At 47.4% G+C, this 18,067-nt stretch overlaps 1 protein-coding gene across 16 annotated transcripts in view; it reads right to left on the bottom strand.

Annotated features, from left to right (window-relative positions):
• Window positions 1-18,067, bottom strand: part of kif1b (kinesin family member 1B) — a 327,704-nt gene that overhangs the window by 17,500 nt on the left and 292,137 nt on the right. For all 16 annotated transcript variants that reach the window (XM_070860541.1, XM_070860555.1, XM_070860547.1 and 13 more), the window contains 6 exons: window positions 11,937-12,051; window positions 10,049-10,182; window positions 9,558-9,619; window positions 5,932-6,077; window positions 4,030-4,269; window positions 256-327 (listed from right to left, as the gene is read on the bottom strand). In XM_070860541.1, coding sequence (XP_070716642.1) covers window positions 256-327; window positions 4,030-4,269; window positions 5,932-6,077; window positions 9,558-9,619; window positions 10,049-10,182; window positions 11,937-12,051 — 769 coding nt within the window. The remainder of the gene's footprint in view (window positions 1-255; window positions 328-4,029; window positions 4,270-5,931; window positions 6,078-9,557; window positions 9,620-10,048; window positions 10,183-11,936; window positions 12,052-18,067) is intronic.

Below are 18,067 nucleotides of genomic sequence, written 5' to 3'. Positions count from 1 at the left end.
CTATTTTCCAGTCTTGTTACACACCTTTCCTCGGCCACTGGGCTCTCAAACCATTCTCACCGCATTTCTATTCCGTCCCAAGTTATTTGTTGGAAGGTGGTGCACCGCCTTTGCCCGATACCTGCCGCACTGGCACAGCACTCGGGATTCAGACACATGTACTTATGGTCTCAACTTGCAACATACTACCCTACACCATTTTCAGGCTGTCTTTCGTGTTAAAGCAATTTCTTGTAGTGTAGAACTTGTAGTTACCTTACTGTCACTGATGCTGTTGCAGACCTGGTTCAGCTCTTTATTAAAGGTGTGCATTAGAAGTCGCAGGCACTGAAACAGAAAGATTATTGCACATTAAATGGTGAGAAACTTATTAAATGTTGGTGTTCAGAGAGATTTGGGTGTCCCCGTACAAGAAACACAGAAAGTTAGCATGCAGGTGCAGCAATTAGGAAGGCAAATGGCTTTTATTGCTAGGGGGTTGGAGTACAAGAGTAAGTGAGTCTTGCTACAATTGTACAGGGCTCTGGTGAGACCACACCTGGAGTACTGTGCACAGTTTTGGTCTCCTTGTTTAAGGAAGGATATACTTGACTGATTCCTGGCATGAGAGGGTTGTCCTATGAGGAGAGATTGAGTCGATTATGCCGATACTCTGTAGAGTTTAGAAGAATGAGAGGCGATCTCATTGAAGCATATACGATACTGAGGGGATTGACAGGGTAGACGCTGAGAGGTTGTTTCCCCCGGCGGGAGAGTCTAGAGGGAGAGGGCACAGTCTCAGGATAAGTGGTCGGCCATTTAGGACTGAGTTGAGGAGGAATTTCTTCACTCAGAGGGTGGTGAATCTTTGGAATTCTCTGCCCCAGAGGGCTGTGGAGGCTCAATCGTTGAGTATTCGAGGTTGAGATGTGGACCCCAGAGAAATTAAGGGATATGGGGATAGGGCGGGAAAGTGGAGTTGAGGTCGAAGATCAGCCATGATCTCAATGAATGGCAGAGCAGGCTCGAGGGGCCCTTTGGTCTACTGCTGCTCCTAATTCTTATATGTTCTTATTAAGGACAATGACAATCAGGTATGAAGCAGACCCAGGAGATTGGTAATTGAAGGTATGCTTGACAAAAGAAAATAATTATTTGCCTCAGATTTCAAACTATGAGAAACTAAACTGGTATCAGGGATAAAGCAGCATTCACTTTTAGAATAAAAAATGCACCAAATATCTGTGGACCAGGTATGTTGAACAAATGCGTTAAATGCATATTTCTGGAAAAAGGGAGCACAGTTGGCAAAAGCAGCAGAGGGGAGAGGCGGAGAATTAATTTTTACGCAGCGAGTTGTTGTGATCTGGAAGGAACTGCTTGGAAAGGGCGGGGCAAGCAGACTTAATAGGAGCTTCCAAAAGAGAATTGGACATAAATGTGAAAGGGAAAATTTTGCAGGGCAATCAGGAAAGGGCAGGGAGTGGGACTAATTGGATCGTTCTTCTTTCAAAGAGCTAGCACAGGCACGATGGACCGAATGGCTTCCTTCCATGATGTTCGATTCTATGATTCACAGAAAAGCACATCTCAATAAAGGAGAACAGGTACTGTCCTGTTGATTGGATATTTTGGACAACAGCGCTGAAAGCTTGGCTGGTTCTCCACTTTATTCATTTAACCTCAGATTCAAAAGACAAACACACCTTATATTTTATATATATATATCTGAACACAACTGCCTCGCAAACTGCTCCATTTTGAGACATGGCACTGCTCTAATTCTGCCCTCCTGAGCATCCCGGATTATAATCGCTCAACCATTGGTGGCCGTGCCTTCTGTTGCCTGGGCCCTAAGCTCTGGAACTCCTTCCCTAAACCCCTCCGCCTCTCTACCTCTCTTTCCTCCTTCAAGACGCTCCTTAAAACCTACCTCTTTGGCCAAGCTTTTGGTCACCTGCCCTAATCTCTCCTTCTGTGGCTCAGTGTCAAAGTTTTTCATCTCATAACACTCCTGTGAAGCGGCCTTGGGTCATTTCACTGTGTTAAAGGTGCTATATGAATACAAGTTGTTGTTGTTGTAAAGCAGATTTTAGCCTTTCATTTCAAAACATTTTGCTTCCCAATTCCCACATTGTTCTGCAGCAAAATACAGAACGTGCTCTCAGGAATCTACCATTAGTAACTGTTACACACGGGCCCTGCTTCAGGTAAGAAAATCACCCGTTGTCTTTCCAACACCACCCGGTTATGGTTTTCATTATCGGGGACTTCGATGATATTACTTGCAGTGAAAAACATTTCTAGCTGCTCCACAAATGCTCCGGAACTTTCTTGGTCACGTTGAAACTCCCCCAAGTGCCCTATTATTCCTATAGGCACGGCCATCTGGACTCTGGCAGTTCAGCCAAATGTGCTTCCAATTTACCTTGGATTTTTAAGCTGTTAATCAAAATAGAGAAGCTCTCAAAGTCTCTCTTGTCAGTTGGCTGAATCATCCACCAACAAAAATGTCAGCTTTGTTATCCGATTATAACATCCTCATCGCCAAAAGTTATGTTTTCGGTACAACATCACAAACACACACAGGCTTTAAGATGGTTGATAACTTCAGGAAGCCAATCACCTGACTTGTTCCCTCTTTATTGTTGTAAACAACAATGGCTGCAATGCCCCAGTAGTCCACTGGGTGGAGCTATATATATATATATATATATATATATAAATATATATATATATATATAATAAATATATATATATATATATATATTATATATATATATATATTACAGTAACCTTAATCAACTACCGGGGGAGATGGCAGAGTAATTCCCAACTTCCTACTTCTGTGAGGGAATGCTCAGCCATGGCCCTCTGCTCCCCTTCAAGTAATAAGGCAAGATTAGGCATGTGCTGTGTGGGGTGCACGACGAGATTCTGGGCCTGTGTCTGGGGGGTGGGGCAAATTAGTGAAATGCTGTCATTTCATTCACAGTCCATCACTTCCTAGAAAAAGAAAAGACTTGCATTTATATAGCACCTTTCACAACCTCAGCCAATGAAGTACTTTTTGAAGTGTCATCACTGTTGTAATGTAGGAAACGCAGCAGCCAATTTGCGCACAGCAAGCTCCCCACAAACAGCAATGTGATAGCGACCAGATAGTCTGTTTTTGGTTATGTTGATTGAGGGATAAATATTGGCTAGAACACCAGGGAGAACTCCCCTGCTCTTTGAAATAGTGCCATGGGATCGTTTATGTCCACCTGAGGGGGCAGACGGGGCCTCAGTTTAACGTCTCATCCGAAAGACGGCACCTCCGACAGTGCAGCACTCCCTCAGCACTGCACTGGGAGTGTCAGCCTAGAGTTATGTGCTCAAACCCTGGAGTGGGACTTGAACCCACAACTTTGTGACTCAGAGGTGAGGATGACACCAGTACAGCAACAGAAAGAAATGGTTACCCCATGGCCAAGTAAATGCACTTCATTATTTCAAAACCAAAGAATCAAAAACTTTCTTCAAGAGCAGAAGACAAACAAGAATTCTTCTAACAGTAAGTGCCACAAAACCAAAGTTCTAAGTCTGTTCTCAGGATGAAACACAATTTTGCCAAAATGTTATTGAAGCACCAAATCGGCACAAACATAAGAATTAGGAGCAGGAGTCGGCCATTCGGCCCCTCGAGCCTGCTCCGCCATTCAATGAGATCATGGCTGATCTTCTACCTCAACTCCACTTTCCTGCACTATCCCCATATCCCTAGATTCCCTGAATATCCAAAAATCTATCGATCTCTGTCTTGAATATACTCAACGACTGAGCCTCCACAGCTCTGAGGTAGAGCATTCCAAAGAGTCACCACCCTCTGAGTGAAGAAATTTCTCCTCTCCTCAGTCCTAAATGGCTGATCCTCTGTGTTAAAGGTTGCGCTAAAAACTGAATACGAGCTTTTTGACCCAGCACAATGGACAACCCGTGCATTTTTTGGTCACTGCACAAAAGCCACACATTGAATGCATCTATTGGCCGTGCTTTGCTGTGCAATACCTTGGTTGCCAGTTCCTTCTCTCGGTCCACAAGGCTCTGAATGTCTGCAGAGTCGTAGCCACTGCTTTCACTGGGGGTAACGGCACTCTCGAATGTTGTGGTGGATATCTGTGAGGAGATGCTAGTTGAGGTGCTGAGCGTACCGCTGCTTATACTCGGGGAGATGGAATCACAGAGAGATTTCGAAGTCGTTTCACCGAGCTTTTCACGCAACAGCAGGAGGTGACGTGTCCTCTCAACCTTAATAAATACACAATAGGTTACTTGGCTGAACATATAATAAAGGTTCAAAGTACAGAAGTATAACATTGAGACACAAAACATGTGCGTTCATCTGTCATATGGCTTTTCCTAAAACTGAGGGGCCGGAATTGGCTATCACCCCAGTTGAGCAAGCGCTCTACCCTGAACTCCTACACGGCAAGCGAGCCCCAGGTGGGCAGAGGAAACGTTACAAGGACACCCTCAAAGCCTCCGTGATAAAGTGCAACATCCCTACCGACACCTGGGAGTCCCTGGCCCAAGACTGCCCTAAGTAGAGGAAGAGAATCCGGGAGGGCGCTGAGCACCTCGAGTCTTGTCGCCGAGAGCATGCAGAAAGCAAGCGCAGGCAGCGGAAGGAGCATGCAGCAAACCCGTCCCACCCACCCTTTCCTTCAACCACTGTCTGTCCTACCCGTGACAGAGATTGTAATTCCTGTATTGGGACTGTTCAGCCATCTGAGAACTCACTTTTGGAGTGGAAGCAAGTCTTCCTCGATTTCGAGGGACTGCCTATGATGATGGGGGCGGTGACCTTTCCGAGGTCGGACATTCTGTGCCTGGTTGGGATGGTGAACTTAATTCCAATGTGGGTACTTGTCTCGTAATCCGGAGGCCTGGACTAATGATCCGGGGACATGAGTTCAAATCCCACCACGGCAGCTGGGGAATGTAACTAAGTGGAATAAAAATCTACTCTCAGTAATGGTGACCATGAAACTACCGGATTGTCGTAAAAACCCAACTGGTTCACTAATGTCCTGAAGGAAATCTGCCGCCCTTACCCGGTCTGGCCTATGTGTGACTCCAGAACCACAGCAATATGTTGGACTCATAACTGCCCCTCTGTAAATGGCCCAGCGAGGCACTCGATTGTATCAAAGGGCAATTATGGACAGGCAGCAATGCTCAGATCCCGTGTGAATGAGTTTTTTAAAAAATCCGTGGAGAGGAAACAAATTCCTGGTCACTCTTCTGAACTCAAAGAGCCCCAAAGTATAAACTGCTTTACTACAGGAAGCCAATAAATCTGCTCTGTAGTCCGAGGTGTGGATTTTCGGTTCCTCTGCGCTCTGTTTTTCACCCCGGAGCGGCGGCAATGGCGGGGGTGAGGTGTTCTGGGCGGGCGGTCACCCTTCAGTGCCCCGCAGCGATCCTCGGGTCCGGTTTAGCGGCGGCACGGAGCAGCACCGCCTGGCAGAGCTGCGCCCGGTGTGTGCAACGCCCCCTGGTCGCGACACCGGCGCGAGTTTTGACTCCCGCCCGACAAATCAGGGCGGTCCAACCATCCCGAGACCAGAGAGGCAAGTAATGGACTTCTGAGGTAAGAGTGATTGCTTTTTCTTTTAATTTTTTTTGTTGTGATTTGTGTTGGTGGGGACGTGGGCAATGTTTTGGGAATGGTTTTGTCGCCCCCCCCTCCCCCCCACCCACCGAGACGTCTCTCGGAGTGCTCCCCACCCCACTCTTTAGCTCGGGAGCTTCTAGCGCACCGGAGAGAGGTGCACAACACCACCTTTAGCACTGCGCCCCCGACTCAGGGCCCAGCTGCCCAAACTTACCGACTGAGACGCAAACTTTCCCTCACCGCCACCATTACCGCCACAAAAACATCAAAGCCGAAAATCCGGCCCCAAGTACCTCGTGCAAGAGGTCCAGTTTTTCCAGTTCCCATTGGTGCTCCAGGATCAAGCTATCGCCACGGGGTCTCCATCCCGCTAGATTCTCCTCTCCGCGGACGTAGGCAACAGAGGTGTCTAAGATTTTTCTCCGTCTCCTTTGCATTCCTAGAGCAGAACAGAGCATTACTCCACCCACTTGAAACGGTTCAGGTTATGCAATTACTATTGTTATCGTCATAAGTCGATTTTCACCCACACAGACACGGGAAACATAAACTGGAAATGGCTCCCCGATGGTGCTTCCTGATTATACATTTGCAATCCATGTATACAGGGGTATTTGCAGTTCAGAATACACAGAGGTGGGCAACTCGCTCTACGCTCCCCGCTTACAGAACAGAATTGGCATTATCTTCTCATAAGTAATTTACAACACAGAAACAGCCCATTTGGTGATTATGCTCCACACATGCCTCCTCTCCCACTCGATTGACTTCATCTCACCCTTTCGACATATTAGGAGCTATTACACAGGAACTGTCGCGATGCAGAGATTCGCGAGCCTCGGGAATGTGTTGCCGGCTGGTGACCCGCTGTTTGCCTTCAAGAAGGAGCTGGGTAGCTTCCCGACTGGGGCAGAGGTTGCATCGTATCGCAGGCCCGTGTCTGTACAGGGAACCCTCAGTCCCTGCAATCTACTGGACTGGGTTCAATCGCCTGAGGCGGGGGCGAGGGGGGGTCGCAGAAGAATTTAACAGAGTATTTTTTTATTTCTCCATTATTAGCCCTGGGTTTATTTCTGTAACTTCTGCCTCTCCCGGCCGATTACCTAGCTTTTCTACATGATGCAATCTCTGCCCCAGTCGGGAAGCAGTGGAAAGACATATTTAGCCAGGATGAACCCCTCCCCCCATAGTGGTGTGGGGCAGTCACGCTGGACAAGCTGGTCATTTCTTGCCCGTCAGTTTCGTATGTTCGGAGATTACGGACTGGTACTGTCAATAGGGGAGGAAGACATCACTGTGATGTCATTATGTCAGCTGCAAAAAAAAAATTATATTTCAAGAATGTGAGTCGTTACTTGTGCTATAAACTCCACATTTCAATTATCCTTCCAATTTTCTCCCTTTACAGTCCATTGCTCTCAAAAGCCAGCGATGCAGGGTGGGGAACAATGTCATCCAGTGTCTGCGCAGGAGGCCAACACCAAGTGGTTTGCATCCACCCTGACTTGTACTTGTGCATTCTTGTACATGCAGAGCAGGTCTCCAGTCGTCTTGGTTAACCCTTGCCACTGGACCAAGACCTAGCTCTGTCAAGCCCGTGTGGTGGCTGGTGTGCAACGGTCACCCCACGTTAAAAAAATCCACGCACAGGCATCTTCCACCCTTCAGGATGTAGTTCGGGATCCAGAATATTAGGTCCTTCATTGAAACACCTGTGAACTCATCCCTTTTTGGCGTGGAAGCAAGTCATCCTCGATACGAGGGACCGCCTATGATGATGATGACTTGTGCATATCAGAGAAGTTGCTTAGAGTTGGCATGGAGCCTCATGTGCTGCAAGTTTCGATGTCCTGCCAAACCTCTGGGCTGGGAAATGATGGGCATAAATCTTCAAAAAAAAAAGTAGAGGAGGGGAAGAAATTGGCCTTGGAAGCAAAGCAGCGCAGGTTTACCAGAATGATACCCGGACTTCAAGGGTTAAGCCACGAGGAGTGATTACACAAACTAGGGCTGTATTCCCTGGAATTTAGAAGGTTCTCGGACTAGGAATCTTGAAAGTTATGATTGAAGTTTTCAAGATATTAAGGAGAACAAAGAGAGGGTAGATAGAGAGAAACTATCCCTGCTGGTCGGGGTGTCTAGGACTAGGGGACATAGTCTAAAAATTAGAGCCAGATCTTTCAGGAGTGAAATTAGGAAACACTTCTCCACATAGAGAACATAAGAAATAGGAGCAGGAGTCGGCCATTTGGCCCCTCGAGCCTGTTCCGCCATTCAATAAGATCATGGCTGATCCGATCATGGACTCAGCTCCACTTCCCTGCCTGCTCCCCATAACCCTTTACTCTCTTATCGCTCAAAAAGCTGTCTCCGCCTTAAATATATTTAATGACCCAGCCTCCACAGCTCTGCAGAATTCAATAGATTTACAACCCTTGGCAGAAGAACCACAGAAGACAGTAGGAAAATATTTTTAACGCAGCGATTGGTTAGAATCTGGAATGCAGTGTCCGAGAGAGTGGTGGGGGAAAGATTCAATCGTGGCTTTCAAAAGGGAATTGGAAGGAAAGGAATTTGCAGGGCTACGGGGAAAGGGCGGGGGAGTGGGACTGGCTGAGGTGCTCTTGCAGAGAGCCGGCACGGGTTCGACGGGCCGAGCGGCCTCCTTCAGTGCTGTAACCGTTTTATGATTCTATATCAAAAAATAACAGGCATTGGTTTCCAAAAAATTTGTAAATCGAGACATTGTAGAGGTCTTGTGAATTTGCAGAATTCTATTTCAACCACAATTGCACAGAAAACCTCTCCAGAATTTCTAATAATAAAATGCGAAAGCACACCGATTGGAATAGTTAAAAAGTGCAATCTAGATTGTTGTGGTTCGTCACGTGCTGCTTCTTTAGATACTGCAGTAGATTCAGGACAAGTCAGAAAGTCATTTTATTGATCAAAAAGGATTTAAATATACTTGAAACAATGAGAACGCGTGTGTGAGCCTTTGTTGCAGAATCACAGAGAATATTATTGCCATTATTGTATCATTACACGCGTCTCCTGATGGAAATCAACAATTATAGGAACGACCCAAGTCCAGACAGCCTATAAAACAGTGGGTCAGTTACCCCAACAGGTTACGTCACAGGGTTGTGCTAAGTTTTAAACAAAGTCCTGTACGAATAGACACACTGACTGTACCAGCATACCCATTCACCGCACAATGGTTATGTTATCATTCAGAGAAAGTACATTCATCAAATCCCAGCAGGGCAGTTTGAGAAGTTGAATTCAGTTTAAAAAAACAATTTGGAAGTAAATTTTGCTCGAGTGGAGCATAAACGCTGGCATGGACTGGTTGGGCTGAATGGCCTGTTTCTGTGTCGTATATCCCGTGTAATCCCATGTAAAAAGCTGGCATCAGTAAAAGTGAAGTGGTCAGATTGTTATAAAATCCCAACTGATTCAGTACTGTCCCTTCAGGGAAGAATATCTGCCGTCCTTATCCGACCCGGCCTATATGTGACTCCAGACCCACACTGTGGTTGACACTTACATCGAAGATCAGCCATGATCTTATTGAATGGCGGAGCAGGCTCAAAGGGGCCGTACGGCCTACTCCTGCTCCTGATTCTTATGCTGTCTGAAGCAGCAAAGCCCACAGCAAGGGCTGCAGGGGTTCAAACAGATGGCCCACCATTGTCATCTCACCTTCTCAGGACAACTCGGGCTGGGGAAGAATGCCGGCCTTGCCAGCGACTGCCACACCCCGAGAATGAATATAAATAAGGACAATCAGTTGTCATTCCAATGCAGAGGCTCCTGTTGGTGTGTGTGTGTGTCCACGGGTATCGTCATGGGCTGAACAAAGGTCGGGTGGGTAACTTAATAACCTGACACCAGATCATCGAAAGCATGCACTTACCAGGGCTGCCTGTGTCTGCCATTTTGCACAAACTGAGCTCGTAGATCCCACTTATTCGGTTACTGAAACAAAACCAAAGAAAAATAAGTTCCGGCTGTCCTGCTCACGAACGATATCTCCCTTCACCATTACATTGTACCTGTACAATGTCTGAAATCCAGAATCCGTGCCAGATTTTGGGTTTTGCCTCAAAAAAATGTCCGTTTTTTTGGATAATAATTCCGGATGACTCCATCAGCTACGCGCAAAACGTCCGGTTTGTGGACAATTACGGTTTTCGGAGCTCCAGATTTGGAATGTATTACATTGGCAACCACAAGTCATTTTATAAAAAGCACCAGTTTATAGTTCATTTACATGTGTGGAAAAATCATGTGACTGGTCTAAAGTGAATCTATTGACAGAATTTCTCACAATTCATTTTAACATTGGCAACATTTTTAAACCCCATGAAGCATCTTCCTTTATTTGATTTTGAAAGTTTTAAGTACCAGTCCGGCGTCTTTGAATAGCCGCTGCCAAACAGGTTACGCAGGGATCGCGGCGGTGAGATCTTGGCATCCCGGGAGTAGAACACCATACAGATGTCCTTGGTGATCACTGCAGGCTGAATGCAATGGTCAAGCTGAAAGAGCGAAGAATGCAGAAACAAATTAATTCAAGGCGGGGGTATGCACAAAAATAATTACAAGCTTAGCAAATCGTATCACTTTTGCAAAAAATGGCCACACATTTATCTATGAAAAAACTTAGCAACATGAAACGGAGAGTGACTAGATTGATTCCTGGGATCAGAGGGCTGTCCTATGATGAGAGATTCTGTAGAATGGGCCTATACTCTCTGGGCTTTAGAAGAATGAGAGGTGATCTCATTGAAACATACAGGATTCCGAGGGGGATTGACAGGATAGATGCTGAGAGGTTGTTTCCCCCGGGCTCAAGAGTCTCGAACTAGTGGACACAGTCTCAGGATAATGGGTCGGCCTTTAGGACTGAGATGAGGAGGAATTCCTTCACTCAGAGGATTGTGAATCTTTGGAATTCTCTGCCCCAGAGGGCTGTGGATGGTGAGTCTCTGAATATATTCAAGGCCGAGATCGATAGATTTTGAGAGTCTAGGGGAATCCAGGGATATGGGGACAGTGCAGGAAAGTGGAGTTGAGGTCGGTGATCAGCCATGATCGTATTGAATGGCGGAGCAGGCTCGAGGGGTCGTATGGCCGACTCCTGCTCCTATTTCTTATGTTCTTATTGAAGCTAGACTGAAATCTTGTTGGGAAGCAGAAGTTCTCAGTGTGAGACGTACAGTTGCTGGGATCAGGTTGTGAACAGAGCTCATCTCAAAACTCTGAACAGGATTATGTTTTATGTTACATATCTGCATCTTACATCGGCTAACCTTGGTCTAATTGTCACCCGTCCACCAACCCCACTTCACCTCAAGACCACACTTGGTCTCAGCTCCTTGTGTGTGACGGCGCGGGAGATTAACCAGTTTATGTAGAGATGCTGTTGGCTCTGCATTCCATGAAATACTCCCTAATTTCCATTAGTGAGTGAAAACCAACAGAAGGAGAACACGAGCGGGGAGAAATTGGCCTGGTTTGCGCCTCCAGTTAGCGCCTGTAGGGGGGGGGGGGGGGGGGGCAGGTAGTGGGGCACTAAGGGGTTACCGACGCCCGCGAACTTCCCCTGCCGGTTTTGCGCCGGCACCAACCGCCTCGCTCTGTAGCGCCCCGGAGATCGTGACATCATCCGGTGCGCAGCGCCCCGTTACCACCCCGGATGCAATATTCGTCCCAGCCGCCTGCAGCATCGCCGGGTGTCAACAACGGCAGCTGCAGGAGGCGGTGTCACACCGGCCGGCCGCTTGCGTAGCGATATTTAACGGCAGTGGCGTTCAAGTAGGGCAAACTTTGTTCTTTCCACCAGTCTGGTGACCTGATTTCTTTCGAATACCCCGCGATTTCTGAGCCCTGCACACTCTGAGTGCTTGGGGCTGCTATGCAAGTAGTCAACAGACAGAGCCTGCATTCAAACCAGCATTGGCCCTCCCTTTAAGCGAGGGAAGGCGCCTCTAAAGACGGCAGCGCTGCACGGAACATCGTTCAGCGCTCTGCCTCCACCGCCCCTCTCACACACTTTAACGCTCTAAGGGAAGTGATTAGCGCATTATTTAGATTTCCCCTTCCCTCTTGGAGCGGGAAAGCTGAAGTTTCTGGGAGCAGCAAATCATTTTCGATAATTTTGCGCTCCTTCACACGTTACGCAATTTCTAGCCCCGAATCGATCTTTCTTACATTTGAAGCACTGTAAAATGGGGCTGAGTATCATCAAAAAAGCATCGCTGGTTTATTAGAAACAGTCACACAGACAAACCTCCAGGTATGCAGAAAGGGTCATGTAGATTCTTTCACCGTATGGCGTGACACGGTTGAGCAGCAGGGAATTGTGCAGAGAGCTGTCCCAAACGGCCTCAAACCGATAAAAACTTCTGGGGGGGAAAAAAGGATACAACAATAATGGTCAGTTTTATCAGTGAAGAAATATACTGAAGCACAACTGAGTGAGAATATTACGTGTGTTCTTCCACTGAGAGCGATTCCAATTAGCTAACCCAAGAAATACATATTGCAGGGATTTCCTTGGACTGCGGCATTCTTGAAAGTGCGTGCTGACAACACAGTACATTCTTTGCAAAAAGAACCATAACTTCCTTTACAAGCTGCAGTTGGATGTTCTTAGCATACTTCAGTATTGGCATTTCTGAACACATATTAACGATGGTACTTCACGACTAAAATAAATTACAGTAAGCTCAATCTCTCCCATCTGTACCGAGAATACATTTGAAACAAATATATTGCGGATCCATAATTATGTGTAGTATATACATACCATAGGAGTGTCAGCTGTGGCTCAGTGGGCAGCACACTTGCCTCTGAGTCAGAAGGTTGTGGGTTCAAGTCCCACTCCAGGGACTCGAGCACAAAAAAAATAAATCCAGGCTGACACTCCATTGCAGTGCATAGGGAGCGCTGTACTGTCGGAGGGGCAGTGCTGAGGGAGCGCTGCACTGTCGGAGGGGCAGTGCTGAGGGAGCGCTGCACTGTCGGAGGGGCAGTGCTGAGGGAGCGCTGCACTGTCGGAGGGGCAGTGCTGAGGGAGCGCTGCACTGTCGGAGGGGCAGTGCATAGGGAGCGCTGTACTGTCGGAGGGACAGTGCTGAGGGAGCGCTGCACTGTCGGAGGGGCAGTGCTGAGGGAGCGCTGCACTGTCGGAGGGGCAGTGCTGAGGGAGCGCTGCACTGTCGGAGGGGCAATGCTGAGGGAGCGCTGCACTGTCGGAGGGGCAGTGCTGAGGGAGCGCTGCACTGTCGGAGGGGCAGTGCTGAGGGAGCGCTGCACTGTCAGAGGGCCAGTGCTGAGGGAGCGCTGCACTGTCAGAGGGCTAGTGCTGAGGGAACGCTGCACTGTCGGAGGGGCAGTGCTGAGGGAGCGCTGCACTGTCGGAGGGGCAGTGCTGAGGGAGCGCTGCACTGTCGGAGGGGCAGTGCTGAGGGAGCGCTGCACTGTCAGAGGGCTAGTGCTGAGGGAACGCTGCACTGTCGGAGGTGCCGTCTTTCAGATGAGATGTTAAACCGAGGCCCCGTCTGCTCTCTCAGGTGGATGTAAAAGATCCCATGGCACTATTTTGAAGAAGAGCAAAAGAGTTGTGTCCTGGGTCCAATATTTATCCCTCAATCAACATAACAAAAAAAAGAGATTATCTGGTCATTATCACATTGCTGTTTGTGGGAGCTTGCTGTGCGAAAATTGGCTGACGCTTTTCCCACCATTACAACAGTGGCTACACTCCAAAAGTACTTCATTGGCTGTAAAGCGTTTTGAGACATCCGGTGGTCGTGAAAGGCGCTATATAAATGCAAGTCTTTCTTTATTTTCCTTTGGATCGGTCGCCTTACCCTTCCTTCCCTGAAGGTGGTTATTCTCATTGGGCTGCAGTCCCACAAGTGCGGGCAACTCTCCAATACCATGTCCAAGCCGCCGTCCTTCCTTGGAACACGAAGATTTTTTAGCCAAGGGGTCGGCCATTTAGGACAGGGATGAGGAGAAATTTCTTCACTCAGAGGGTTGCGAATCTTTGGAATTCTCTACCCAACACCTATCCACATGCACTTAGAAACATAGAAACATAGAAAATAGGTGCAGGAGTCGGCCATTCGACCCTTCGGGCCTGCACTGCCATTCAATAAGATCATGGCTGATCATTCCTTCAGTACACGCAGTAGTGGCAGTTAAAGCTGTTGATAAACCTCACCTTTCACCCCACCAGCCTCCACATTCAATGGTTCATCCTCCGCCATTTCCACCACCTCCAGCGTGATCCCACCACCCATCACATCTTCCCCTCCCCTCCCATTTCAGCATTCCGAAGGGATCGCTCCCTCCGCGACACCCTGGTCCAACCATCAATCATCCCTAGCACCCCCTCCCCTTCCCACGGCCCCTTCCCTGCAACACCTGCCCTTTTACCCCCTCCCTTCCCACTATCCAGGGCCCCAAATACTCCTTCCAGATGAAACAGCGATTTACTTGTACTGCTTTCAATTTAGTAGTCACTGCTCACGGTGTGGTCTCCTCTACATTGTGGAGACCAAGCGTAGATTGGGTGACTGCTTTGTGGAACACCTCCATTCAGTCCGTAAGCGTGACCCTGAGCTTCCGGTCGCCTGTCACTAATTCTCCGCTCCACTCCCACTCTGACCTCTCCGTCCTCGGTCTCCTACATTGTTCCAATGAAGCTCAACGCAAGCTCGAGGAACAGCAGCTCATCTTTCGTTTAGGCACTTTACAGCCTCCCGGACTCAACATCGATTTCGACAATTTCAGATCAGAAACTCTGCCCCTATTTTTTTTTCCAGACGGCAGCTGATGATGATTCTGCCATTCCCATTTGCAGCATCTAATCACTTCCACCTTCCATCCGATCACAGGCCGCCCCTTTCCTTCCCTCCCTGCCTCTGCACCTGGTTAAAATCTGTTCCATCTCGAACATTTTCCAGTTCTGACGAAGGGTCATCGACCCGAAACGTTAATTCTGTTTCTCTCCACAGACACTGCCTGACCTGCTGAGTATTGCCAGCATTTTCTGTTTGTCTTTCAGATTCCAGCATCTGCAGTGTTTTGCTCTGCAGTAGTGTGATGTGCTTGAATGGGCTGAACATCCTCCTTGTTCTTGATTTTTTTCTTGTGTTCGTGTACATTCTCAGAATTGCTTGATCAACAATTATAACTTGCATCAAGAGTTGCTGAATACTGATCCAAGGTGGGGACTAATTATTCAACCCCACCCCGCCCCATCCCAGGGGTGCTGAGGAGAATTGTAGCAGCCCTTAACTGATGACTAACGGCACCAAAACATGTGCCACCACCCTCTAAGTGAAGACATTTCTCATCTCAGTCCTAAATGGCCGACCCCTTATTCTGAGACTGTGACCCCTGGTTCTAGACTCCCCAGCCCGGAGAAACATCCTCCCTGCATCTACCCTGTCAAGCCCTGTAAGAATGTTGTATGTTTCAATGAGATCACCTCTCATTCTTCTAAACTCTAGAGAATATAGACCTAGTCTACTCAATCTCTCCTCATAGGACAATCCTCCCATCCCAGGAATCAGTCTGGTGAACCTTCATTGCACTCCCTTCCTTAGGTAAGGAGACCAAAACTGTACACAGTACTTTAGGTGTGATCTCACCAGGGCCCGATATAATTGCAGTAAGACCTCTTTATTCTTATACTCAAATCCTCTTGTAATAAAGGCCAACCATTTGCTTGCTGTACCTGCAGGTTAACTTTCAGTGATTGGTGTACAAGGACACTCAGGTCCTTCTGAACACCAACATTTCCCAATCTCTCACTATTTAAAAAATACTCTGCTTTTCTATTTTTCCTCCCAAAGTGGATAACTTCACATTTTCTCCACATTAACATAAGAACATAAGAAATAGGAACAGGAGTAGGCCATTCAGCCCCTCGAACCTGCTCCGCCATTTAATAAGATCATGGCTGATCTGATCATGGACTCAGCTCCACTTCCCTGCCCATTCCTCATAACCCCTTATCCTTAACATTTAAGAAACTGTCTATTTCTGTCTTAAATTTATTCAATGTCCCAGCATCCACAGCTCTCTGAGGCAGCGAATTCCACAGATTTACAACCCTCAGAAGAAATTTCTCCTTATCTCAGTTTAAAATGGGAGGCCTCTTATTCTAAGATCAGGCCCCCGAGTTCTAGTCTCCCCCATCAGTGGAAACATCCTCTTTGCATCCATCTTGTCAAGCCCCCTCATAATCTTATACATTTTGATAAGATTACCTCTCATTCTTCTCAATTCCAATGAGTAGAGGCCCAGCTTACTCAACCTTTCCTCATAAGTCAATCCCCTCATCTCTGGAACCAACATAGAATCAATCAACATTATATTCCATTTGCCATGTTCGTGCCCACTCACTTAGCCTGTCTATATCCCCTTGAAGCCTCTTTGCGGCCTCCTCACAACTTGCATTCATGGTGAAGAATGGTCAGAAAATCTTGTCTTAATTTATAGAATTTTGCAATGCTGCGATGGATCGACTTGATTTTGACTCAGATGCTTGTTGAAGATCTTCACGTTGTTAGTGTTACTATTCTGCTGTTATACAGTGCGACAATACCCACTTTTCCTATTTCTTCCTCCTATATGTTAGCTTGGGTTCCCGCCTATTGCTTGTAATTCAAAAACTCCCCCCCCACCCAAAAATACAAGAGTCATATATTTGCAGCTCGGTCTTGCTTCTTGCTACAATCAGCCCCATTTATCGCCCGCCCCTAATCACACCTGAAAAACCGGCCGGTCCCATGTTCAGGTGGCGTTATCAGCAACGTATTTAAAGTGAGGGAGGAGCAGCCTAAATCAGAGGGCACATTGAGCGCAATGCTTATTGCTCAGGTCGCGGTGTGAACCCCTGACTTTACACCCGAGGCATGATCTGCCATTTCGGTGTCCTTATAGCTGGAGTGAAATAATTTACTGGTTGGCCAACGTCGCCTACTCCATGCTCTGGTCTGACGGCGTCAAGATAGAATGGCTGTTGGCCATGCAGGGCCATAAGAACATAAGAAATAGGAACAGGAGTCGGCCATTTGGCCCCTCGAGCCTGCTCCGCCATTCAATAAGATCATGGCTGATCCGATCATGGACTCAGCTCCACTCCCTTCCCCGCTCTCCATAACCCTTTACTCCCTTATCGCTCAAAAATCTGTCCATGTCCGCCTTAAATATGTTCGATGACCCAGCCTCCACAGCTCTCTGGGGCAGAGAATTTCAGATTTACAACCCTCAGAGAAGAAATTTCTCCTCATCTGAGTTTTAAATGGGCGGCTTCTTATTCGGAGACAACGTTTTAGTTTCCCCTACGAGTGGAAATATCCTCTCTGCATCCACCTTGTCGAGCCCCCTCATTATCTTATAAGTTTCAATAAGATCACCTCATGAATGAGGAGAGGCCGGGGATGTCTGAACAGGAGGCCTTACCCCGCCACGAGGTTACAGGAAGCAGCGCTCACATCACCACCTCTCTGAGAAGGATGCACTTCCAAACAGCTCTGTATTAAACTATAACGGATAAAAGGATTGTTATCACAGAATCATACGGCACAGAAGGAGGCCATACAGCCCATTGTGCCTGCAAGATTTATCCCGTTAGTGCCACTTCCCTCCACTCTCTCCCCATCGCCCTACAAATTTTTTCAAATATATATTCAATTCCCTTTTGAAAGTTACTATTGAATCTGCTTCCACCAACCTTTCAGGCAGCGTGTTCCAGACCATTAAACCGGCTTCCCTCCGTGCTGTCTGATTCTGTGATAACAATTCCTTTTCTCCGTTGTAGTTTAGTACATAGGAAGCCGTGTAAAAAATAATCTGCCAACTTACGCCTTGTCATTTGTATCTCTGTTCGTAATTACACAGAGCGCTGGAAAATTTCCCAGGAGACGGAAGAGTGAAAGATAAACACCATATGTTGGATGATATCATTTGTATCACTGATGATGATATATATTTTTGGGGTGCCCTCACAAATAGAGCTATTTGTCGATTCATGAATTCAGAATCAAACGGGCACAACGAGCAGAAAGACGGCAGCAACATATTCACAAAATGGGCAAATTTGAAAGACAATAATCTTCCGATAGGTACTTTGGGGGAGAAATCTGGTCTCACCCCGTTTGGGGTCGGTGATGGTCGAGAGTCGAGAGATTTAGCGTTGGGCACTGAAGTCGCACCCCACTCCAGAAATTCGGGTTGTCACCTCCGAAAGGATGTGCAACGCTAAGTCAAGCGCCCCACTTCCTTCCTGGGGCGCGATCGGGGCAGACGCCTCGGCCTTCCCTCACTTAAAGGGACGCTAGAGACTCGAGGACAGAAATCTAGGCCGACACTCCCAGTGCAGTGCTGAGGGAGTGCTGC

Source organism: Pristiophorus japonicus, chromosome 18 (genome assembly GCF_044704955.1).
Source record: "Pristiophorus japonicus isolate sPriJap1 chromosome 18, sPriJap1.hap1, whole genome shotgun sequence".
NCBI classification, from domain to species: Eukaryota; Metazoa; Chordata; class Chondrichthyes; family Pristiophoridae; genus Pristiophorus; species Pristiophorus japonicus.
The sequence above is the reverse complement of the archived record's forward strand: the minus strand, read 5'-3'. Positions and strand labels throughout refer to the sequence as shown.